We start from the raw sequence: 25,425 nt of genomic DNA, 5'->3' as shown, positions 1-25,425 counted from the left end.
GAAGTCAGTTAAATCAACAAGCTTTTGGCTTACTCTGTGCCAAGTACAATCATTTAAACATCTATTATGTGACAGGCAGCAACATACTAAGGACTTTATGAATAGTATCTCATTTGATCCTCACAGCCACGCTGGGAGGTAGATGGGATTTGAACTCGTCTCCTAGAAATTCATTGAGACACTGCACCATCGGCTGATCTGTATATTTCTCTCTGGAGAGCTTATCTTTGGTTTCTAAAGCAATACTCTCGCCTGGAAGACTAAGTACGACCAGCTAGGGAGTGGTCGAACTTGTTACAGTGCCTGGGTACATCAGCATAAGTCTACAAACAGTGCATTGGTGCCCGGATATTTGCCAGCCCCCTCCCCCTCCCCAAGCACGAGGGATAACAATGTGAGTGGATATAGTGTGTGTGTGTGTGTGTGTGTGTGTGTGTGTATTGTACTGCGGTGCTTTTTCGCCAGAGTAAGAACAGATCAGCACGAGTGTTTGTGGAGCAACCACGTGCAGGAGCGGTGGGGTGTGGGGTCCCCAGCGCATCTACCGGATTGTAGCCCCGTGTGTGCGCGTAGTGCGCGTGTATGTTTGCGTTTGTGCGGGCAGCTTGCGTGGATAGTTTTCTATGTGTGCTCGGTTTCCCAGTCCCGGCGCTGAGCGAGTGTGAGTGTGTGTGTGTGTGTGTGTGTGTGTGTGTGTGTGTGTGACAATGTGTGTCAGGTGACTCGGGTCACGCAGTCTCTCTCTCTCCCTCTCTCTCTCCTCGGGGAGGAACTGGTCGGTTCGAACTGACTCTCCTTCGCCAGGCAGGGCGGGAGGAGGGGGGTGCGAGCTTGGACACGGTGGAAAAGTCCTGGACTGGGACCCCGGAGCCCGTGAAGAGGGTGGGGGGGAACACTCACAGACAAGGCTCCATCACCTCCTTCCTCCCCTCCCCCTCCGGGAGGGGTTAAGAAAAGAGGAGGCGAGCAAGCCAATTCAGAAACAGATTGCAGAGCGGCAAGCAAAGAAGAGTTGTCCACTCCCTCCCCTCTCGGCCTGGAACCCACGCTGGCCGGAGGAAGACCCGCCACGATGAGCCAGGTACTTGGAAAGCAGCAGCAGGAGCAAGACGAGGAGGAAGAGGAGGAGGAGGATGAACTGGTGGGGCTAGCGGATTATGTGGACGGGCCCGACTCCTCCGACGCGGACCCGGAAAGCGGAGCGGAGGAGGGAGGTATGAGTGTCGAGCTACTTTTGCCTCCTTTTCTTTTCCATTCCGGTGCTTTTTATTTGCGCCCCTTTCCTCCCTCGCGGGCTTTCCCGGGGTGCTTCAAGCGCCCCTTTCCAGTCCCAGCTCTCGGGCGCTGCGCTTTGCAGGGCGCTCTACATTTTCTGCTGCTCCTCCCCATTCCCCTCCTCTCTCTCTCCTCTCCGCCCGCCCCCCTCTAGGTTTCTCTTTACTTGTCTGGAATAAAAGAAAACGAAGAAAGGAACTGAAGTGTGGGGGTGGGGAGGGGAAAGGAAACTGGGGATAAAGGGAGAGGGGGGTGTCCAGGTGTAGGAGGTAGAGCAGGGAAGGAGAAGGAAGCCCCGAGATTGTGGTTAAGGTAAAGGGAGAGAAAGATATTTTTCCCCCTTAGAGAAGAAACAATAGCTCTTTGGTACCTTCCAGGTTAGTCCATCTTGGAGCACTTTGCTTTGGGTGGATGGATGGGACGGGATTGGAGAGGAGGCGGGAAGGAAGGAGGGGAGAGAAAGAATTGACTTGGCCCTCGTGTAGGATCATACTCCTAACCCCACTCCACCCCCACCTCGGTGATACTGATGGTAAAGCTGAGGTCAGACGTCGGCTAAAAAAAGGGCAGCTAGAAACAGCGTGACTGTGGCAGGGTCGCTGGTCAGTTCTGCAGCTGCGAATGTCAATCCTACAGTCTGTCACTTGTGGGGAGGGGGGGAAAAGGGGGAGAGAGTGTAAGTGTTGCTTCTGGCTACAGCATGGAGGGAAAATTCATCTATCTGTATAAAATGAACTAATGCTTGTGTGTGTATGTGTGAGAAAGAGAGAGAGAGGGAGAGGAACAGAGGGAGAGAGGAAGAGGAAGAGAGGAGAAAAGGAGAGAAGAGAAGAGAGAGAGAGAGAGAGAGAGAGAGAGAGAGAGAGAGAGAGAGAGAGAGAGAGAGAGACACTATCTGCTTCCTTGCTTCTCAAGTCTCCTAGTAGATATAACAGTTATGATCTGTGATCAAAGTCCAAACCATTTTGGTGATGAGGATGATGGTAAAGGGAATGAATTTCTTTTTGGCTGCTGTAAAAGCTCCTTCTGTTAAAAAGGGATCGAGCTGCACTAAATTAGCCTGTAAAAGGAATTTTGTATTTTACCCTGAGGCCTAAGAAACTACTCTACAGTTCCTAAGATTATAGTTTTTAACTCTGAAGGTTTGGGGTAGGAGGAAGAGCCTTTAATTTTATGATCCTTTGGAAAATTCCCAATTGAAAAGGGCACTGAAATTCTGTTAAATATATAACTTCGGGGTGAAGTTTACACATTGGTAAAGAAGTAGAAACATTCCTTATATTTTGCGCTGAAAAAAATTGTGCAAAAATGTTTTGTGTAAAGTATTTTAAGACCAAATATATTTTTGTGAATGTCTTCTTTTTTAGTGTCTCTTTTATTTATATTTTTTTAATTGAGAGTCCGCCAACAAAGCTATAAACTTTATACAGACAGTCACAAGGAATTTTTTCCCAAGCACCATTTCCTGGGAATAATTTTACATGCTGGTAAGTGACATTCAGTTGAGTCCAACTCTTCAGGAACCCAGTTGGAATTTTCTTGGCAAAGATAATGAACTGGTTTGCCATTTCCTTGTCCAGCTCATTTTACAGATAAGGAAACTGAGGCAGACAGGGTTAAGTGACTTGCCTACAGTCATACAGCTAGTAAATGTCTGAGGTCTCATAAGAATTCAAGAAGATGAGTCTTTCCAACTCCAGCTCTGACACTCTATCCAGTGCATCACCTAGCTATCCACAGGTATCTTTAATAGATACTGAAATTTTGTCACACTAAAATTTGGTATAAAGCTGCTCTCTTGTGGAATTCATGGGGGAAGAATTTAAGTTATTGATATATTAATGCAATAAAAACTAATAAGTTTATGTAACACTTTGTCTAAGGTTTTTATATATAAGAAAAATAGAAAATTATCTCTTATTCTTTTCTACTATCAATATTACTTTAAGAAAAAGTAGTCTTTAAAAAAGTTTTTGAAATTAGAAAACTTTTTCAAAGTTTCATGCTCATCAGAGAGTATTATTACGTCTTTTTCATTTCTTGAAACTGGTGCACTAGGCCCATACAACCTCCTTAGTATGCTGGTGGTCTATTTCCTTAGCTCTACTTGTGATTGGTCTTCTAGTACTGATCTTGCAGGTCACATTTTGTGTGTATGAAACTTTTCTGTACTTTAGTCTCTTGGGCTGCTTCCTTTAGTAATTCAATTGTCCTGACTGTGACATTCTTTGACTAATTGCAATTATTAGCTCCTCCTAGATTCACTGGAAACACTCGGGAGACTCAGAATGAGGACTATAGAGAGTCAGGAAAGTAGCACCAGACTTGAAATAGTAAACTCTTAGTCTGATTCATTGTCCTAAAGATCTGTACTTGAATGGAAAAATGCAATAAAAGAGGACTATATCAGAAGTAAAAAAATAATAATAATAAAGTCTAAATTATCATATAGTGTTGGATGGACAGTCCTTAGACCTTGTTCATCAATCTTATCTTTTTTTACGTAATAGTATTTTATTCTTTCCAATTACATGTAAAGATAGTTTTCATCAATCATCTTTGTAAGATTTTTTGAGTTCCGAATTTTCCCTCCTTCCTCCCTTACTTTTCCCTTCCCCACAATAGTAACCTAATATAGATTATACATGTATGATCATATTAAACATATTTCCATATTAGTCATAATGTTGTGAAAGGAAAATTAGAACAAAAGGGAAAAATCACAAGAAAGAAAAAAACAAAAAATGAAATAATATGCTTTGATGATCTGTATTCAGTCTCCATAGTTCTTTCTCTGGGTGTGGATGGCATTTTCTATCCCAAGTCTATTGAAATTATCTTTGATCACTATAGCTGAGATGAACCAATTCTATCATATTTGATTATCACACAATCTTGTTACTGTGTATAATGTTCTCCAGTTTTTGCTTGTTTCATTCAATATCAGTTCATGTAAGTCTTACTGGGTTTTTCTAAAGTCAGTTTGCTCATCATTTCTTACAGAACAATAGTATTCCGTTACATTTATATACCACAACCTATTCAATCATTCCCCAGTTGATGAGCATCCACTCAATTTCCAATTCTTTGCCACCACAGAAAGAACTGCTACAGCATTTTTGCACATGTGAAATCAATATCGATATCTTTAATAAGTTGTGAATGGATAGCAAATTGGGCTTAGAATTGGAGAAGAGCAGGAAAGTGTATTGGATTGCTTTTGAGGAAATGACTATGCTTTTAATGACCCTTAGCTTCTTCATGAAACAAGAGACTTTTTTTTTTTTTTAACCATCAGCATTCAGAGGATGCTGTTTCCCTGAAAAGCACAGAAGACCACAGGACACAAATAATTAAAGGTGCTGGTCACCTAGAGGGCAATGATGAGGCTTATGGTGAGGCAAGAAGAGGCTGCAACATGTTATCAATGAAAAATTGCACAGGATAATTGGCATAAGAGGTGTCAGTAGATTGATGTATGATTGGAGGTAAGCAAGTCAGACAGCAAGAATCAGGATTAACTGTTCATGAATAATTCTCAAGCTTCCTTGGTATTTGGAAAGATTGGGAGATTCGACCCCTTTCATGTTGGTAGGTTTCTGAGCAAAAGATTTGCCAGATGATAAGAACAAGAGTCCTAAGGGATAAGACTTTGGTAATTTGTCACTGGAGATCATAAAGCATATTTCTACCAATCAATCACCAGCTTAAAGTATAAAGAAGGCAGACAGCTTAAAAAAATTCTCCCATCCTATTCATCTCTTTGGTAGAGATCTATTTAATTTGCAATTAACAAAGAATAGGGGTAAGAAGACACTTCCTGAATTTGACATGGTGGAGGGGTTTTGAAAATTTAAGGGTATATCCTTGTTTCTTAGTGGTAGAATTATATTAATTTAGAGACTATGTCACTGGTGACTAAATTTCACATACAGGAAAACAGTGGAAATAAGGGTCTTCAGGTTCCATGAAAGAATGACCAAATTCTGCCTTTAGCATAGTTCTGTTATACCTAGAAAATTTTTGATATTTTAGTGGATTTCTTATTTCCTTGATGGGGATACAAGCTCCAGTTATGGAGATTGTAACTCATCTAAATCTGGACTTTCATGAAGATTAACTGTTAGGTAACAGTCCTTTTGATAATTTAAAAACTTTGGTACTACAGCAACAAGATTATGTGATGACCAGTCGTGATGGACTTGGCTCTTTTCAACAATGAGGTGATTCAGGATGATTCCAATAGACTTGTGATGGAGAAAGCCATCTGCATCCAGAAAGACTATAGGAACTGAAAGTAGATAACAACGTAGTATTTTCACCATTTTTGCTTGCTTTTTTTTTTTTCTTTCTCTCTTTTTTTTTCGATCTGGTTTTTCTTGAGCAGCTTATTGAATGTGGAAATAAGTTTAGAAGAATTGTACATGTTTAACCCATATTGGATTACTTCCTGTCTAGGGGAGGGCTGTGGGAGGCAGGGAGGAAGAAAAATTTGGAACACAAGGTTTTTTAAGGATGAATGTTGAAAACTATCTTTGCATGTATTGGAAAAAAAAAAAAAAACTATTATGTGAAAAAAGAATCCTTGACTAGTCTGATTCAGAAAATTAAAGACTTTTTCCTAAACCTGAAAAAAATCAATACTTTTGTACTTAACTCAAAGGGTTGTGAGAAATAAATGAAGAAGTGTAAGTAAAGTGCTTTTGTTAACTATTAATCAAATGCCAGTTGAGATATGGTGAAAAAGACTAGCCTTAAGTCAGGACAACTTGGCTTTAATCTTTACTTTTGATACATATTTGTGTCATCTTGGACAAGTCATTTATCCCAGCTCAGTGCCCTAAAACTACAAATGACAGACAAATTGCCAATTTACATTGGTGGAAAGTATTTCCATGTGGAGAGTTTCCTAAACCAGTGTAGTCATTTTTGTTGGTCAGCCATTTCAGTAGTACTTGACTCTTTGTGCTCCCAATTTATGTTATTAATAAAGAAACTGGAGTGGTTTGCCATTTCCTTGTTCAGCCCTTTTAAAAATAAACTTTTTTTTTGGCTGAGGCAATTGGGGTTAAGTGACTTGTCCAGGGTCACACAGCTAGGATGGGTTAAGTGTCGAGATCAGATTTGAACTCGGGTTCCCCTGACTTCAAGACTGCACCACCTAGCTGCCCCTGTTCAGCTTATTTTACAGATGAGGGAACTGATGCAAACAGGGGCAAGTGGTTTGTCCAGGATTACATAGCAAGTAAGTTTCTGAATTTAGATTTGAATTCTGGAAGATGAGTCCTCCTGAATCCAGGCCTGACACTCTAACCATTGTGCCATCTTTCTGCCCAATGTAGTCAGATATTATCATCGTTCCTACTCTTGAAACATTAGTAACTTTAAATCTTCCACATGTTCCCTGAGAAATTCTGTTTTAGCAAGGTTCTGTAATATATAGAAAAATTTTGCTACTTAGTAGATTTCTGATTTCTTTAGTGAGGGTATCAACTTCAGTTATGCAGATTGCAACTCATCCATCTCTGCCTACCTTGTGCAACTCTTGATGTGATATTTCTTTTTTTTTTATTTAATAATTACTTTATATTGACATTCGTTTCTGTTCCGATTTTTTTTCCCCTCCCTCCCTCCACCCCCTGCCCTAGATGGCAAGCAGTCCTTTATATGTTGGATATGTTGCAGTATATCCTAGATACAATATATGTTTGCAGAACCGAACAATTCTCTTGTTGCATAGGGAGAATTGGATTCTGAAGGTATAAATAACCCGGGAAGAAAAACAACAATGCAGATAGTTCACATTCGTTTCCCAGTGTTCTTTCTTTGGGTGTAGCTGCTTTTGTCCATCATTTATCAATTGAAACTCAGTTAGGTCTCTTTGTCAAAGAAATCCACTTCCATCAAAATATGTCCTCATACAATATCATTGTCGAAGTGTATAATGATCTCCTGGTTCTGCTCATTTCACTTAGCATCAGTTCATGTAAGTCTCGCCAGTCCTCTCTGTATTCATCCTGCTGGTCATTTCTTACAGAACAATAATATTCCATAACATTCATATACCACAATTTACCCAGCCATTCTCCAATTGATGGGCATCCATTCATTTTCCAGTTTCTGGCCACTACAAACAGGGCTGCTACAAACATCTTGGCACATACAGGTCCCTTTCCCTTCTTTAGTATTTCTTTGGGATATAAGCCCAATAGAAACACTGCTGGATCAAAGGGTATGCACAATTTGATAATTTTTTGGGCATAATTCCAGATTGCTCTCCAGAATGGTTGGATTCATTCACAACTCCACCAACAATGCATTAGTGTCCCAGTTTTCCCGCATCCCCTCCAACATTCATCATTATTTTTTCCTGTCATCTTAGCCAATCTGACAGGTGTGTAGTGGTATCTCAGAGTTGTCTTAATTTGCATTTCTCTGATCAATAATGATTTGGAACACTCTTTCATATGAGTGGTAATAGTTTCAATTTCATCCTCTGAAAATTGTCTGTTCATATCCTTTGACCATTTATCAATTGGAGAATGGCTTGATTTCTTATAAATTTGAGTCAGTTCTCTATATATTTTGGAAATGAGGCCTTTATCAGAACCTTTAACTGTGAAGATGTTTTCCCAGTTTGTTGCTTCCCTTCTAATCTTGTTTGCATTAGTTTTATTTGTACAAAGGCTTTTTAATTTGATGTAATCGAAATTTTCTATTTTGTGATCAGTAATGGTCTCTAGTTCATCTTTGGTCACAAATTTCTTTCTCCTCCACAAGTCTGAGAGATATACTATTCTATGTTCCTCTAATTTATTTATAATCTCGTTCTTTATGCCTAGGTCATAGACCCATTTTGATCTTATCTTGGTATATGGTGTTAAGTGTGGGTCCATGCCTAATTTCTGCCATACTAATTTCCAATTATCCCAGCAGTTTTTATCTAATAATGAATTCTTTTCCCAGAAGTTAGGGGCTTTGGGTTTGTCAAACATTAGATTGCTATAATTGACTATTCTGTCTTGTGAGCCTAGCCTTTTCCACTGATCCACTAATCTATTTCTTAGCCAATACCAAATGGTTTTGGTGACTGCTGCTTTATAATATAATTTTAGATCAGGTACAGCTAGACCACCTTCATTTGATTTTTTTTTTCATTAATTCCCTTGAGATTCTCGAGTTTTTATTGTTCCATATGAATTTTGTTGTTATTTTTTCTAGATCAATAAAATATTTTCTTGGAAGTCTGATTGGTATAGCACTAAATAAATAGATTAGTTTAGGGAGTATTGTCATCTTTATTATGTTCGCTCGGCTAATCCAAGAGCACTTAATATTTTTCCAATTGTTTAAGTCTGACTTTATTTGTGTGGAGACTTTTTTATAATTTTGCTCATATAATTCCTGACTTTCCTTTGGTAGATAGATTCCCAAATATTTTATGGTATCAACAGTTATTCTGAATGGAATTTCTCTTTGTATCTCTTGCTGTTGGGTTTTGTTGGTGATGTATAAAAATGCTGAGGATTTATGGGGATTTATTTTGTAGCCAGCTACTTTGCTGAAATTATGAATTATTTCCAATAGCTTTTTGGTAGAATCTCTGGGGTTCTCTAGGTATACCATCATATCATCTGCAAAGAGTGATAGTTTGGTTTCCTCATTGCCTACTCTAATTCCTTTAATATCTTTCTCGACTCTTATTGCTGAGGCTAGTGTTTCTAATACGATATTAAATAATAATGGTGATAGTGGGCAACCTTGCTTCACTCCAGATCTTACTGGGAAAGGTTCTAGTTTTTCCCCATTGCATATGATGCTTACTGATGGTTTTAAATATATGCTCCTGACTATTTTAAGGAAAAGTCCATTTTTGATGTGATATTTCTAAAGTATAGATTTGATTATGTGTCCCTGTCCTTCTCAAGAATCTTCAGTGACTCCTCTTGGCCTCTAGTTTAAAATAAAAACTCCACTATGGCATCTGAAGATCTGCTCTGACATTTAAAGCCCTTTGCAATCTTGTTCTAGCTTTTATTCCCAGACTGACTTGTTATTACTCGTCCTCATAAATTCTACCATACAGCCAAATTGACTTATTTGTTGTACCCCACATATAATTTTTCTATTAATATCTCCCCATGCTTAGAATGTTATCCATCTATACTCTTTTGAAGCACTAGATCTCTTCAAAATACCTTTTCCTGATCTTGTAGTTGGTGGGGCTTTCCCACCAATTACTTTGCATTTATTCTCTCTCTCTCTCTCTCTCTCTCTCTCTCTCTCTCTCTCTCTCTCTCTCTTTCTCTCTCTCTCTCTTATATATATATATAAAAAGAAATCTCTCTCTCTCTCATATATATATAAAAAGAAATCTCTCTCTCTAATATATGTATATTAGAGAGAGAGAGATTTCTTTTTATAATAGTATTTTATTTTTCCAAATACATGCAAAGATAGTTTTCAACATTCATCTTTGCAAAACCTTATGTTCCAAATTTTTCTCTCTTCTTCCCCTGTCCCTTCCCCAAGACAGCAAGCAATTCAATATAGATTAAATGAGTTGTGCATATATATATATATATTTTTTATTAATTTATAGGCTACTAAAAGGGCATCTGGGTTGACATAGTGGAAGTCAGGAAGCCTGAGTTTATATCCAACTTCAGGCTGTAACTATGTCATCCTGGGCAAGTCACTTAACCTGATTTGCTTGTTTCCTTATTTGTAAAAGTGGGTTGGAGAAGGAAATGGTAAGCCACTTTAAGTATCTTTACCAAGAAATAGGCAAATGAAATCATGAAAAGTCATATGTAAAATTGACTAACAATAACAAATAGTACTAAAGTTTTAAGACTGTGAGGTCCTTAAAGTCTGATACTATTGTCTTAGAATCTAGTACAGTATTTGACAGCTTTTAATACATACTTGTTGTATTGGATTGAATGAATTGAATCTGTTCTGCAAATTCATCACTAGGGGATCTGCCCAAAGTTCTATAACCCTGGAAAAAAAAAAGAAATATCCCTTCCCCAAGATAACAATATTTTTTAAGCTATTCTATTCATCTTTCTTTATTTTGTCTTCTTTCTGTCACAGTTCCTTCTTTGCCTTGTATTTCTGCCATTGACTGTCTTCCACGAGTTTATTCCCTTAAATCATGTCTCTGACCTTCCCTTCTGCTTTTGCCTTTTCTCCCTGATTTTAATTTATATCCCTTATGTTGTTTTCTAATTTTGTCACATTATTTTGACACTCTCTTGAAATCTGCTCTCTTCTCATTCTTACTTCAGTGGGAAAGTTCTTGGACATGGTACAGTATCTTCCTTTTCTGTTGTTACTTTAAGATTGGCTTAACTTTGGAGTTGAGATCCTTAAACAGACTTGGGGAAGTGAAGTACTTGGTTGGACTCTGTCATGACATATATTTTGCTTAGTTTTCACACTAGGAAACCCAGCGTGGCCATTGCTGCTCACTTGCCAGAATGGCATGGTCCACTGCTTCATGCCAGGTTTTTGTGTTGGTTGGGAAAAGGGATATACATGTACTTTCGATCTAGGACCTTTGAACAGTCTCTCAAATTACTTAAAAACAGAATCCTGCTGACCTTGAAAGGATCCTGTTTTCCCACAGATTGTAATCCCTTAGTGGGTGGTCAAATTTTTACGACAAGTAAACATGTATTAAGTGTCTGTTGTATGCAAGACCTTGTGCTTCTCCTTAAGTGTCTGTTGTATGCAAGACCTCTTGCTACTCCTTGGATTCAAAGACAAAAAATGAAAACTTCTTGCTACCCTCTGGAAACTTACATTCTTTTGGGTGTTGATACGGGAAAGATTCCTTTCTAGATTCCCACCCTCTCCTAGTTAATAATGTAAATTGCCATTTAAAATACTCAAATACAAAGAAAAAATTCTAAATCGCATGTTGTGCATCCCATTTCCATATAAAAGAAACTTTTAAATCTTTCAGATTTAACATTAATAGTCTCTTCATTCTAAAAAAGAATTTTTGGAAATAACCCTATCAAATTATCAGATCAAGGGAAATTGCTTAGTGTATCTGATTTCTACTGTCATCTCCTGGAGGAATATTTTAAAAAGATAGACATTTAGAAGAAAAAATAGCATTTTATATCTGGATATGACCTTTAAATTATATTGTCATATTTTGTTTTTTCTTTCTAAGAAATGTTTATAATAAGAAAGTCACAAACTTAAGAGTATCAACAAAAATGAATATTTCTAATATACAAAGAACAGAAAAATATGAAATTTTAAACTGTTATATACAGTTTTTAATATATACATTTAATTTAACTTTATAACAAAACTGCCCTGCTTTTTATATCCCTTTTGAACTTCCTTCTGAACATGACCCTCTCTTTTTTGCAGATGATGGAACAGGTCCAGAAAGATTATAGGATTAGAGATTTAGAGCTGAAAAGGACCTTTATAATCCAGCTCCCTCATTTTACAGATTAGGAAACTGAGGCCCTTGGTGCTAAAGAGAGATGACTAGAATCAGAGAATTAATGAATGTTAGAAGTGGGATTTGTTAGTATATGTTCTGTAGAACTTCATTTCCTTTTTAAGTGAAATGACTTAGTGAAAGCAAAGGGCAGTTGTGGGGACCTTTTTTTCCCCTTAAACTGAAAGCTAAGTCATAAATCTGTTTGGTACTTGGTAATTGAAATAAAGGGATTCAGAGATTTTCTCTTTTTCTTTTCCCCACACATACACATTCACTCACCCACCCCTGGAGAGGTGCCTTACTGTTTTTTTCTTGCTTAGTGAGGACTTAGCCAGTCAGGACTGCTTTCCCATGGCTGAATGACTGCACAGCAATCTATTATGGTGAGTGTGACTGATTATCCCCTGGCATTCCTGTTGCAAGTTGCCCAGCAAGTTGTCAGACACTATCCAGAGGAATGCAGGTTGTAGGTAGACATTGTGATTTTCATTTCCTATTACCCCTCATTCACAGGAAAATCTTTGATCCTGTCTTCTTCCTCATGAAATTAGGTTTGAAAGTATATCTTACTTGATATTCTCCTGATCAAGGACTGCCCCAGGGTTTTTAAGGCCATTTCTGGCCCTTCCATTACTGACTTAGTCACCTTTTCCATGTCCTTTCTGGGAAGCCAGACTGAGATAATGCAGACGTCTTTTGGTTTCCTCCCTAGCTAGATAAGTCTGGTGAGGAAATTACAGCAATTAAGGAAGTTTAGGCAAGCTACTAAAAAATTCCATTAGATCTAATGACTTTTGGGCAGTCACAATGATTTTGGACAATATTCTAAAGGCCAAAAGAAGAACTGGCGTTAAAGTGAAAGAGATAACAGAAAGTAAATTTTTTTCACAAAATTCCTCCAGCACAGTTTCATAACTTGATATGGAGACTATATTCATCCATATCCAAGTATTCATCTAATTTCCTCATAATATAAAATGAAGGGGTTGGAGTATGATTACTTGTAAGGTGTTCCCCGGTTCTAAGTTTCTGATTCAGACTTCTTTTGTTTCTGCTACAATATGTGGTCTTTGTCAAGATTCATGGCTGTGGTTGGGGAAGAATGTGAGCTCCTTGAGGGTATCATTTTTGTCTTTCAATCCCTGACACCTAGCTTCTGATATCATATAGGGACCTTAATAAATAATTGTTTAGGTTGAATTGAACTCTGAAAATTGAAATTTTCAGGAAGTTATTAAGAAAACAGGGATTTTGAGGATATGAATAAATTGTCTTTGGTGATTTTTAGAGACTAAATCTTTTCTTTGCAGACTCAAACAGAAAGTGATTTTCTTCTTCACAGAATTTCATTACTATTAAGCAATTCATCTTCTCATTATCCTTTGAAAGTTGCTAAAGATAATTGTTCCTTGCCTTTCTGATAATGAGACTACAGCCCACACTGTAAATAAGGAAGATGGCAAAGATTAGGACAAATACCTGACTAATCTAAATGTCCCTTTGTTGAGTATAAAAAGTTTTTTCCTCCTATTCTCTGACTACTAGAAATCTATTTAGGGCCGTCTATTCAGAAATAGAAGTAGACTAGCTTGAGATTCTTTCTGGCCATAAGATCCTAGATATTTTAAACATTTTCATATTTTTTTATTAAAACATTTTTGACTGATACCTTTTGGATTTACATAGTCTTTATTTCCCAGTATATCCCTGTCTCTTTTTCCATGTAGTCATCCCCTGTAACATTGAATAAAAGAAAATAGAAATAAGGATCAGCAAAACTAATCTGCATATCAATCCAATCTGACAGTACATGCAATGTTTCTTGCTTGTAGTTCCCCACTGAAATAGAGAAATGTTTGTAAACATTTGTAAACTTTTTTTTAAAGAGGTAAATAGATAGCAAAGCAGTCAGGTGATTTGACAAAGCTTGAAATATATATATGTAAGCACACATATTCACGAGCTTTGAGTATATTTTACCAACTTCCACTCACATTGGCAGGTATGGGTTTTAGAATTTAATTACCGAAATGATCAACAGGATGATTTCAGAAAGGCCTGGAGAGACTTACATGAACCGATGCTGAGTGAAATGAGCAGGACCAGAAGATCATTATATACTTCAACCACGATACTATATGATGATCAGTTCTGATGGACGTGGCCTTCTTCAACAATGAGATGAACAAATCAGTTCCAATAGAGCAGTAATGAACTGAACCAGCTATACCCACGGAAAGAACTCAAGGAGATGACTATGAACCACTACATAGAATTCCCAATCCCTCTATTTTTGTCTACCTGTATTTTTGATTTCTTTCATAGGCTAATTCATAGGCTAATCACTATTTCAAAATCTGACTCTATTTTTGTACACCAAAATAACTGTTTGGACATGTATACATATATTGTATTTAACTTATACTTTAACATATTTAATATGTATTGGTCAACCTGCCATCTGGGGGAAGGGGTGGGGGTAAGGAAGGAAAAAATTGGAACAAAAGGATTTGCAACTGTCAGTGCTGAAAAATTACCTGTGCATATATCTTGTAAATAAAAAGTTATAACAATAATAAAAAAAAGAATTTAATTACCTCCTGTATTAGGATTCTTGGGGTAACTCTGAGTGGTTAGATTATTTTTCTAATATTAAAACCCTTATGAACTCCCCTCCTCAAAGCCAGACTTTTAGAAACAGGCATTTAGTAAGGTGCTATAGTAAGAATTGTAGGTACAAACAATTTCAAACAATCCTTTCTTCCCACAAAAAAAAATTATAATTAAATAAAATTTGGTACACACTCTAGTAAAAGCATAGACAAATACAAGAGGGAAATGGTTCTGAGGGAAATGGGCTTAAGTTTACAGAGTTTATTTGGCAAAGGGATTAATTAGTAACTTGTGATTATTAGAACTAGAAAAGTTATTTTCTTTCCTAATGGAATCTTGATGAAGTTCTCCTTCATAAAAAATATAATGTAACATTCTGCTGGGCTCCTGAAGCTGTCTCCTCAATATGCCTACTTTGTCTTCAGCTCCCAGTTAGTTTGCAGCTTTCTGACACTGCTGTTCCAGAGATCCTGATGGGACACTTTTTGGAAATCCTAAAACTTGTAGTCTTTTGAGGTTTTCAAGAACAGGATAAAGAGGAGACGAAGTCTCTCACCCCTTGATGTGGGAAAGATTCCTTTCTAGATTCCCACCCCCTCCTATTGAATGTAATTACCCTTTAACTCACAATCCTGGTCCCTTTGAATTCCAATAGAAGATCCGGACCTGTCCCAGCCCCTCCCGGATCTGAGCCAACTTTGGGGCTACACCCAAAAGCCCCTAGAGCTAAATCTCCCTTTATAAAAGGGACATGCTGGGACCCCTTCTTTGCAGAGATTCCAAACATGCTAGCCATGTGAGGACCCTCTGTCCGGTGCACTTCTTATCTCTACCTTCACCTATCTCCTTACTTCCAAACCCCATAATAAACCTCTTTTATCAATCTAGCTCTCTGGCCAATAAATGTCTTTACTGGGGACTCACCCCGCTACTAGACCTCATTTATCGCCATATCTTTGCGCCGAATCCAAGGGGGTTGCAGGGGAGCTCTGTTTGATACCCCAAACCTGCCATTAGACCTCAACTAATCCTAATTTTATTAGGTACCCCAAATCTAGACCTCAACACCCTCTCTACCTTCTTCTACAAATGATTCCTTTTCAGAGGTTTAGTTGGAATTATTTCCACTATAGAGTCACTATTGAATGGTCAGATTCTGAAATGATTTGATATTTTTATATAAGCCCCACAGGGTAGGACTAAGTCCCTTCAGTAAATCCCAGTACGTTTCTTGTGTAATGTCATTTCATTTCACCCAACGATTTCTATTCCTTCCAAATTAACTAAGGATTTTTCTCACTTAATTTTGGATTGATTCACTAGTAATATTCTTAAGGATTAAGGTTATTTTATGTGGGATGGGGTGATTGATTAACTAATCAGTCCACTCCCTTACAAATGTGTAATGTGCTTCTGTAGAAGAGAATATCCTTTCCTTTAATATATAATATTTAGTAATACACCAAGAGATATATCCTTGGTCTTGAGTTTTCAGTTTTAAATTCTTAGGAACTTTCACATTTTCTATTAAAACATAAGAAATGTAATGTAGTAGATAGAAAAAGCAGTAAAGAGTTTTAGGTTGTGTTCTTGGCTCTGATTTTTGACTTGATGACTGAACAAATCACAGAATTTAACTGGAGGTTCATCCAGCTTTCAGGCAACTACATAAATAATAAACCAGGTTAAATATCTCTGTCAAGGTTTTTCTTCATAGTAATTGCAAGAGGAGAGAGGACATCCACACCATATTTACCTTTGTCTTTTTTTTCTGTCTGTCCCCTTATCTTTCTCTCCTCCCTTTTTTATTCTCTCCTGTTCTTGTCTTACTAATTTTTATTTTCCCTGTTCCTTTCTTTTTCTTCTCTGCCTAGGTCACATTCATTAATTCATTCATTCTACAAACACCTGTGTAAAAAATACTGCTAGGTACTGGAGTAGACAAAAAGTTTATATAAACGATCAAAAGCTTATATAAAACTAATATAATAGAGAGATAAGTGAATTCACTAGAGTAGTAAAAAAGTCAATGTGATATTTCAAGGGGAAAAGGTCATTTGGATAGCATTTTTTTCTTTTTAAAAATAAGTATCCATTTTATTTATCTATAAAATCTAATTTTATTTACTTTATATTACCAATATTTCCTGTCATTTCCCTTTTTCTATCTCTTTTCAGAGAGCCATCCCTCATAGTAAAGTGTGAATGAAGGAAAAAGGAAAAAAGTTCTAGAAAACTTAAGTGACATATCAAAGAATCTAATATTATATTCAGTGTCCCATAGCCATTATCTCTTCGAGGCCAAGCTGAATCATTGTAATTTAGCATGTTGTGGTTTTGTTGTATTTTCATTTATACTAGTCCTTATGTATGGGCAGCTAGGTTGGTGAAGTAGAGTGCCAGTCAGGAAGAGCTGAGTTCAAATGTAGTTTTAGATACTTATTAGATGTGTGATCCAGGGCAAGTCACTTAACCTTCTTTTGCCTCAGTTTCCTCACTTAAAATGAGCTAAAAAAGGCAGTGTCAAACCATTCTACTATCTTTGCCAAGAAATCCCCAAATGGGGTCATGGAAAGTTGGACACCAGTTAAATGATTGAACAAAGTCATTATGTTTATTGTTTTCCTGATTCTGCTTGCTTTACTCCTTATAAGTTTGCATGTTTTTCTGTGTTTATCATGTTCTAAATGTTTTACTGCTTACCAATATTCCCTTACTTTCATGTACTGTAATTTGTTTAGCCATTACTTATTTGATGAACATCTAGTTTTTTTCTGGTTCTCTGTTACTACAAAAGTGTTGCTTTAAATACAATAAAGTATATTGAGATCTTTCTTTTCATCACTCACCTCCTTAGGATATACGTCTAGCAGTGGAATCTCTAGTGAAGGAGATGGACATACCAGTCACTTTTATCTACATAATCTCACATTTTTTTCCCCCAGAATGGTTGTACCATGTCACAGCTCTATCAGCAGCACATCATTGTGCTTGTTTTGCCTTAATCACTCCAAGGTTGACTAGTCTCATCTTTGATCATTTTTGCCAATGGGTAGGACGTGAAACCTCAGCATTATTTTGATTTATATTTCTTTTTATCAGTGACTTGAAGCATTCTTTCATGTGATATTTAATAATTTGCACTTCTTTTGAGGAACATTTGTCCATATCTTTTGGCTCCTTATCTGTTGGAGAATGACTTTTATTCTGAAATATTTCTTGTCTCTGTCTCTGTCTCTGTCTTAAATACCAGACATTTAATAGAGATAATTAATACAAGAATTTTTTTTAGTCAATCATTTTCCTTATCCCAGTTGCATTAATTTTGTAGGCACAAAACCTTTTTAAATTTCATGTTATCAAAATGATCAATTTAATCTTTTATAATACCCTTTACCCCAAAGAGGTCTTTCTAGGTTCCCCCTGCAGCTGTAATTGCCTTTTCTTCTAAGACTGTCTTATGTCCACTTTGTATCTATCTAGTTGGTAATTACTTATTTCTGGTTTGCAGGGACTGTTTTATTTTTCTTTCTAATTCCAGTCTTTAGCACAATGCCTGATACGGTTCATCATAAGTGCTTAATAAACATTTATAGATTGTTAAGGATTCACCCTTACCCTTAATTGAGAAAGATATTATGATCTGCTTCTCCTATAAAGTATTTATGGTGTGATCTTTAATGTCCATGTCACATTCAATTTGAATTTTTGAAATATGGTGTAAGATAGTTGGGCTGAGACTAATTTAGACCAGATTGCTTTCCAGGTTTTTCAGCAGTACTTATCACATAGGGAATTCTTTTCTAGGTAATTTTATGTTTGAGAGTTTATTGAACTATGGGTTATTGGCTTCAATTATTTCTGATTCATCTTTGTCCAATTTCTGTTTTTTAACTAATACCAAATGGTTTTTGGATTGTTGCTAATATACTAATATTATATTAATATAGTATGAAATCTGGAAGTACATTGTTCCCCTCATTCCTACCTTTTTAAAAATTATAATTTGGTTCCTTTTATTTTGATTATTTCTTTTTTAAAAATTACCAACAATTATTAGTTGATTTAAGGAATTACTGATAACAAGAGATTCTAACCACTTCCAAAACTTGAATGAATTGTAGTCAAAGATCAGAAGACTCTCTTGGAATTGCACTTTTTGATTGATGGGGTTAAAAATAAGAAACATGTGAATAGAAACCTCCAACAATGTTTTCTTCCTTTCTTTAGGCTACAGAATCAAGTACACAAAAATTTTAGGTTACTCAAGCAGAGAGAAAGAAATGGATGGGAAGTGAATGCCTTAGCATTTTACCATAGTAGGAAAGACTTCTGTTTATTTTTATTGTCTGTTACATTTCTTGTGTGTGAAATGAACTTTTAGCATTAGAGACAAGGCCCCATCTGATTAGTTGGCAGGCAAGACAGCTAGCCAAAGCAGTAAGGTACCCCAAGGAAAAGAGAGAAAATGACATGACCAAAGTAGAAAAGACCTTCATCACAAAGCAGTTGTACATTCAAGCAGAAGCAGTTGCCCCATTCCCTATGTCTCAGAGCTACATTTTTGAGTAGTGAAACCCCTTTAGGACACCGCAGGCTCTGCCTCTTGCCTGACCCTTTTACCATTTTCTATAAATTGCCTTTGTTCAGTCAGTAGCTTCATTCTTTGTAGCCACAGGTGCTGTTGATCCAGAAAAAAATTGTTTTGGGGACCATGAAATAGTTCAGTGTCAAAGGGTTGTGGTTGTATCACTCAAAATGAAGGATATATGTTTTTCTTCTGTACTCTTGGTATGTTTGGATACCTTATCATATAGATCCTATAGTCTTAAAATCTGCTCTGCTGTTGTACCCTGAGAACCATTGGGCCAGTTGCTATGTGCCCTGCCTATGTGTCTTCCGGACCTTTATGTCTCATTCTACATCCTCTGGTCCAGGTATCCTTACATACCCTGTCGTGTGAATTGCCAATATGTTTATATATATATAGTGATTTAATGTGAGAAAAAATGAATTTGTGTATACCCAGCATAGACCAAATGAGACTGACTTGTATTAATGATGTTCTAGTCAATTGTTTCTCAGTATAGTGGTAAAATGCTAGATCTGGAGACAAGTTTTAGGTCCAAATCCTTTTCTACTTACTACTGATGTAACATTGTAGAATTTACTTAACCTTTCTGGTTTTCAGTTCTTCATCTATAAATTAAGAGGTTTGAGTCAATAATCTCTAAAGTTATTTGTTGTTCAGTTATGTCTGACATTTCATGACCCATGGACCAATGCATGCCAGGCCCTTCAGACCTCCGTTATCTCCCAAAGTCTGTTCAAGCTCACGTTTGTTGCTTCTGTGACACTGTCATATCATTCTTTGCCATTCCCCCCCCCCTTTTTTTTTGCCTTCAGTCATTTCTAACATCAGGGTCTTTACCAATGAGTCTTGTTTTCTAATTATGTGGCCAAAGTATTAAAGCTTCAGCTTTCTTATTTGTCTTTGAATTAATTAAGTACTGATTGATTTGTGGCACTCAACTTTCCTTATAGTCCAACTCTCATAGCTAATACGTTAATATTGGAAAAAAAACATACCTTTGGCTTTGCAATCTTAATTACTGGAGTAGTTTGCCCTTTCCTTCTCTAGATCATTTTACAGACGAGGAAACTGAGGCAGACAGGGTGAAGTGACTTCCCCAGAGTCAAACAGCTAGTGCCTGAGGCCAGATTTGAATTCAGGAAGATGAGTCTTCTTTACTCCAGGGCTTATGGTCTGTGTACCTAGTCAGCTATCTTTGTAACTTAGCCCCTTTCCACTTCTAGATCTTATTCCTTGCTATATATTCTTTGACCCAGTGACTGGCTTCTTGGCATTTCTACAAACAAGAAATTCTATCTCTCTTGTCTGGGTATTTTCTCTAACCATCCCCCATACCTCGAATACTCCATTCTCTGCTCTGCCTTTTGATCACTCTGGCTTTCGTTAAACTACATCTAAAATCCCATCTTTTACAGGAATCCTTTCCCAACTCTTATTAATTCTAGTTCCTCCTCTCCCTGTTAATTATTTTCTGTTTTTCCTGTATATAGCTTGTTTTGTATATATTTGTTTTTATGTTGTCTACCCATTAGATTATAAAAGATCCTCAAGGTCAGGAACTGTATTTTGCTTCTTTTTTTGTATATCCATTAATCCATTAATAAAAGTTTCTTGATTGATTGATTGATTATTCATTCAGCTAAGCTCAGGTATAAGGAAAAAGTGGTAGATTTTCATTGATTTTTATCCACAAATGTCATCTTCATAAATTAAAAATAATAAATACTAGCTTAATAGCTTCCTGCCAATCCTTCTTTTTCTGTTTTACATGATTATGGTTTGTCCTTCCTATTCCCTCCAGTGCACTCTGATATTGATAAATAGCTTGTGATGATTATGCTATAATGAATACCATAAACTCAGTGCTGGAAGTGAGAGGAAGAAAAAGGAAGTGGGAGATCTCATGTACTGTTTCAGTTGAAGAAATAAGGAAACGGGTTGCTTTAAGTAGTGGGCATGATCCTTTTAAACAAGACAGCTAAAATTTGATATTATGAATTTAGGTCTTCCTGAAAAGGAATGTTGCACCGATACCACACTTTAGGTGCTCTGCCACATAGCATATGTTAAATCAGCTTCTATATGCTGATATCAGTAGTGTCTCAAGTACCCACTTCTTTCTTTAGTTTTTCTTTTCTCTCTATTTCTGGCTTTTTAAATGACATAAAAGGATAAAGGGGAGAGGAAAGGTTGTTCCTCACAAGAAAATAATTTGTAAAATCATATTTTTATGATTTATTAATATTTTTTAAAATGAAAAATGAAAATCACTCAAGAAACATTAATCTTTGAAATAAGTTGTTTTATAGGAAATTTGTTTTTGTTTTTTCTATTTTCATTTTGACTTATTAGCCCATTAGTTAGTAATCACCTATTAATTACCTTCTGTTTGCCAATTATCCTGGGATCTGAAGTCATACATGTAGGGTTCAGAATTGACACCCTTCCTTTTTGAATCCAACACACTTATCAGGCATCTTGTTCTTTTTGAAAGAATTTCTAAATTCCAACTTTAACTAAACTTTTTTAAAAGAGCATTTCCACATAGAAAATGCTAAAAGAGAATTCAATATGGAATTATGACTATTTTACATTACTAGAATTTTTTAAAATGTTTAATAAAAGTCTACATGTTACTTTCAAAATTATTGTATCTTGTTCTCTTCAGCACATTATAAAGCATTGCAATGGACCCCTTTTTGGATGTAACTGTTGCTAGCTCCTACCCCTGTCTTTTCTTACTGCCTTTCTTTCTCCAATTAATTTAGAATAAGAAAATGGGAGGGAAAGTTTGTAACTAGTAAGCATAATAAAGCAAAACTAATCCATACTATGGTTATGTCCAAAAATGCATGACTATAAATTGTGTCTATCACTCCTTTGTTAGGGGGTGGTTAATACTTCATCTTAAGTTTTCTAGATACAGTTTTCATCAGAACTTTTATGTCTTTCAAAGTTGCTTCTTGTTGTCTTCCTGGCTTTTTTTTCCTCCTGATTTTGTTCACTTCATTCTTTAATGTACCATCTAGGATTCTTTGAAATTTTATTTTTTGTCACTAAATTCAATTACATGAATAAAACAATTTACTCAGCCTTAATTATATTAATTTTTGTTCTTGATTTTATATTCGATTGTTCTCTACTTGTTTCATATGTATGAAAACTGTCATCCCAACAATGATCATGAAAAAACACAGGGAGTACCCATATGTTAAGATCCATTGAAATAAATGAGGGGTACTTCCACCTTCTTGGCAGAGTAGGCAACTATGGAAGTAGAATGCATCTACTGTAAGTTTTTTTCCTGATATTCTCATTTTTCTGCTATTCTTACTTTTCTGATTTCCTAATACTCTGAGAATATTAATTTTACTAAATTGTTTTAAAAATTATTTGTTAAAAGGGATAGTTCTCCAAAAAGAGGAGATACATAAAAACAAAAGGTAACAATTAAAATTTATTTTAAAAAAGTATTGAGGTGTGAATATTACCTACTTTTGTAATTATTTTTCATATCCTCCTTTTGGTTCAAACAAATTTTTTCAGTTCACTTTCATGTATTCCAGGTTCAAATACCAAAGTTATCAAGTTATATATATATATATACAATAAAACATAAAGTGCATGGAATTTTTTTTTGCTTTTGTCAACATGTATTCTTAGAAATCATTTTTGAAAAAATATGAAATTAAACTATAAATTAAAGAAAAGAGAAAAGGTCAAGCTTATAGGATTTGATTACAACAGGTAAGGGAAGGAAATAAGAAATAAACTAAGAGCAAAAAATAAAATAGAAAATATTGGCATGATATCATTTTTTCTTTGATTTCTTTAAAAGTTTCCTTCCTGTTCTGCTGTTTCAAATATAGATTCTTATATATGAAAAATAGGCAGAAAGACTGCTTCAGAGCAGAGGAACAGTATAATAGTACAATTTAAAAGAATTGTAAAGACTTGATTTTTAAAAAAAAAATTCTGAATTCAAATTTTGTTTTATTTTCAAGTCTGTATTCCCTTCCTCCACTTCCAATCTTCTTGCAAAAAAAAAAAAAAGAAAGAAAATATAAACATGTAGATAAGCAAAACAGACTCCTCTCATTGTCCCTGTTCAAAAAGAAAGTTAAAAAACTTAATTTGTGTTCTGAGTCTCTCTATCTGGAAGTGAGTAACATGTTTCATCATGAATCCTTTGGAATTGTGGTTTATTATTGTATTGATCAGAATTTCTAAGTCTTTCATTGTTTGTCTTTACAATATTGTTATTATTATACTGCTCACTTCACTGCATCAATTCATGTGACTCATTTTATATGTCTTTAAAAATTGATCTTTATAATATGCTGTTACCCATGTAACTACTACATGTAACCCATGTAAGACTATTCTCATGATTCTACTCATTTCATACAGGTCTTTCCAGGTATTTTTGAAACTATCCCCTTCATCATTTCTTATAGCACAGTAGTATTCCATCACATTTATATGCCATCACTTGTTCAACAATTCCCCCAATTGTTGGGCATTTTCTCACTTTTCCAATTTCAATAAAATATGTATTATATATATTTTCACACAGTAGACCTTTTCCTCTTTGGTCTCTTTGTATGTTTGAGTCAAAGGATATGCACAGTTTAACAGCTTTTTGGGCATACTTCCAAATTATTGTTCTGATTGTTTGGACCAGTTTACAGTTCTATCAACAATGCTTTAATGTTCATTTTTCCACAACCCCTTCCACTGTATCATTTTTCTTATTGGTCAAACTTGGCCAACCTGATGGATTTGAGGAAATACCTCAGAGTTGTTTTAATTTGAGTTTCTATGATTATTAGTGATTTAAAACATTTTTATATGACTTTTGATAGCTTGTATTTCTTCCTCTGAAAAATATCTGTACTTTGCTTTTGAAGTTCAGATAAATCAATCTAACAGAGCCACAGATGTAGACCCAACTCTATGTTTCTGTATCCTATACTTTATTTGACAATTGAGCCAAACCTAGAAGTCCTAATAGAAAAAAAAAAAAAAAGATTACTGAATCAGTAGTATATTGGTTTTGGGGGGAATTTCTCAATTTAAGCGAGACTGGGTTAAGAATATTTAGATTCTTTTTTTGGTGGACTATTCCATATTATGCAATCAAGAAATCAAGCTTCTCTTGGTGTTCATTGTGTTTAAGAGTGGGAGAAACATGCTATATAGAGAAAAGCTAGTTTTTTTAATTTATGCATTTTATGAAGTAGAGATCTTTGGTAATAAAGTTTCCAGTAAAAATTTTCTATTGAAGCCAAAGTATAATTGGTAAAATAGAAGCATAGGCAACATGTTTCAAAATTTGCCTCTGTGTTCCAAATAGGGTTGCTATCCTTCAAGCCCATTTGCCAGGCACTTGTTTGTAATCTTCTCATCTACTGGTTACTTTCTCTTTTGCACCAGAATGTGAGCTTCTTGAATAGGGTTTTGTTTGTGTTTTCGGGTTTTTCTTTCCTTTCCTTGGTTCTTCAGCACTTACTAGCACAGAACTTGGCACAGAGCAAGTACTTAATCAATCAGTGCTTGAAGACTGACTTGACTGATTGGTGAGTTTCCAATTATTCTGCATGTTTAAATACCTATTTATGCACAGTTTATCTTCTCTTTAGAATGTAAGCTCCTTATGGGCAGGGACTGTTTGCTTTTTCTTTGTATCTCCAGCACTTAGCATAATGCAAGGCACATATTAAATGCTTGTTATTAGTGGTTATTTGCTGCCTGCTAAAAGAAGACTTTACTGACTAATTTTAAGTCAACATCTTAACTGTTGATTTTAAAAGATTCCATTCCATCTTTGCATGTATCTTGTATGCATCTATGAATATGCATGTTTTCTTTCTCATTAGAATGTAATCTCTTTGAGAGCTGGGAATGATAACTTTTTCTTGGTGTTCTATGTATTTTATACAGTTTCTGGCAAATAGTAAATGTTTAATGAATGCTTGTTGATTGGTAATAATGGCTAATGAATAATTAATCAAGGCATCTCTTGCTCTTGCAGTTAAGACTATTTTGAGGGTCTAAAACACAAGTGTAAAATACAAACAGCTTATATTCTGTTCCAACCACAACCTTACATGTCTCTGAACCAGACACATCTCTTGATTCTGGGCATTTTCTCTGACTGTCCCTTCCCTGGAATTCTCTATCTTTTCATACCTTCTGACTTCCCTACCTTCTCTCAAGTTCTAGCTAAAAGATGGTCTTTTCTAGTCCTTAACTCTAGTGCCATCCCTCAGCTAATTATTTCCTATTTACCCTTAAGATAGCTTTTTTAATATATTTGTCTATTGTCTCATCCATTATATTATAAGCATCTCAAGGGGCAGATATTGTGTTTTTGCCTTTTTTGTAACCTCAATTCTTAACACAGAGTTCAGCACATATAGTAGGTACTTAATAAATGTTTGTTTATTGACTGAGTGATTATTTGCAG

General features: G+C 35.9%; 1 protein-coding gene across 1 annotated transcript in view; it reads left to right on the top strand.

Moving 5' to 3' along the window:
- Positions 1 to 780: 780 nt before the first annotated feature.
- The window catches only part of RRAGD (Ras related GTP binding D), a 71,864-nt gene continuing 47,219 nt past the window's right edge, over positions 781 to 25,425 (top strand). Inside the window, exon 1 of the mRNA XM_051997393.1 lies at positions 781 to 1,214. Within this exon, the coding sequence (XP_051853353.1) occupies positions 1,073 to 1,214 (142 nt within the window). The 5' untranslated portion in view covers positions 781 to 1,072. The remainder of the gene's footprint in view (positions 1,215 to 25,425) is intronic.

This window comes from Antechinus flavipes, chromosome 4 (assembly GCF_016432865.1).
Source record: "Antechinus flavipes isolate AdamAnt ecotype Samford, QLD, Australia chromosome 4, AdamAnt_v2, whole genome shotgun sequence".
Taxonomy (NCBI): Eukaryota; Metazoa; Chordata; class Mammalia; order Dasyuromorphia; family Dasyuridae; genus Antechinus; species Antechinus flavipes.
Note: the sequence above shows the minus strand (reverse complement) of the source record. Positions and strands in the feature narration are given on the sequence as shown.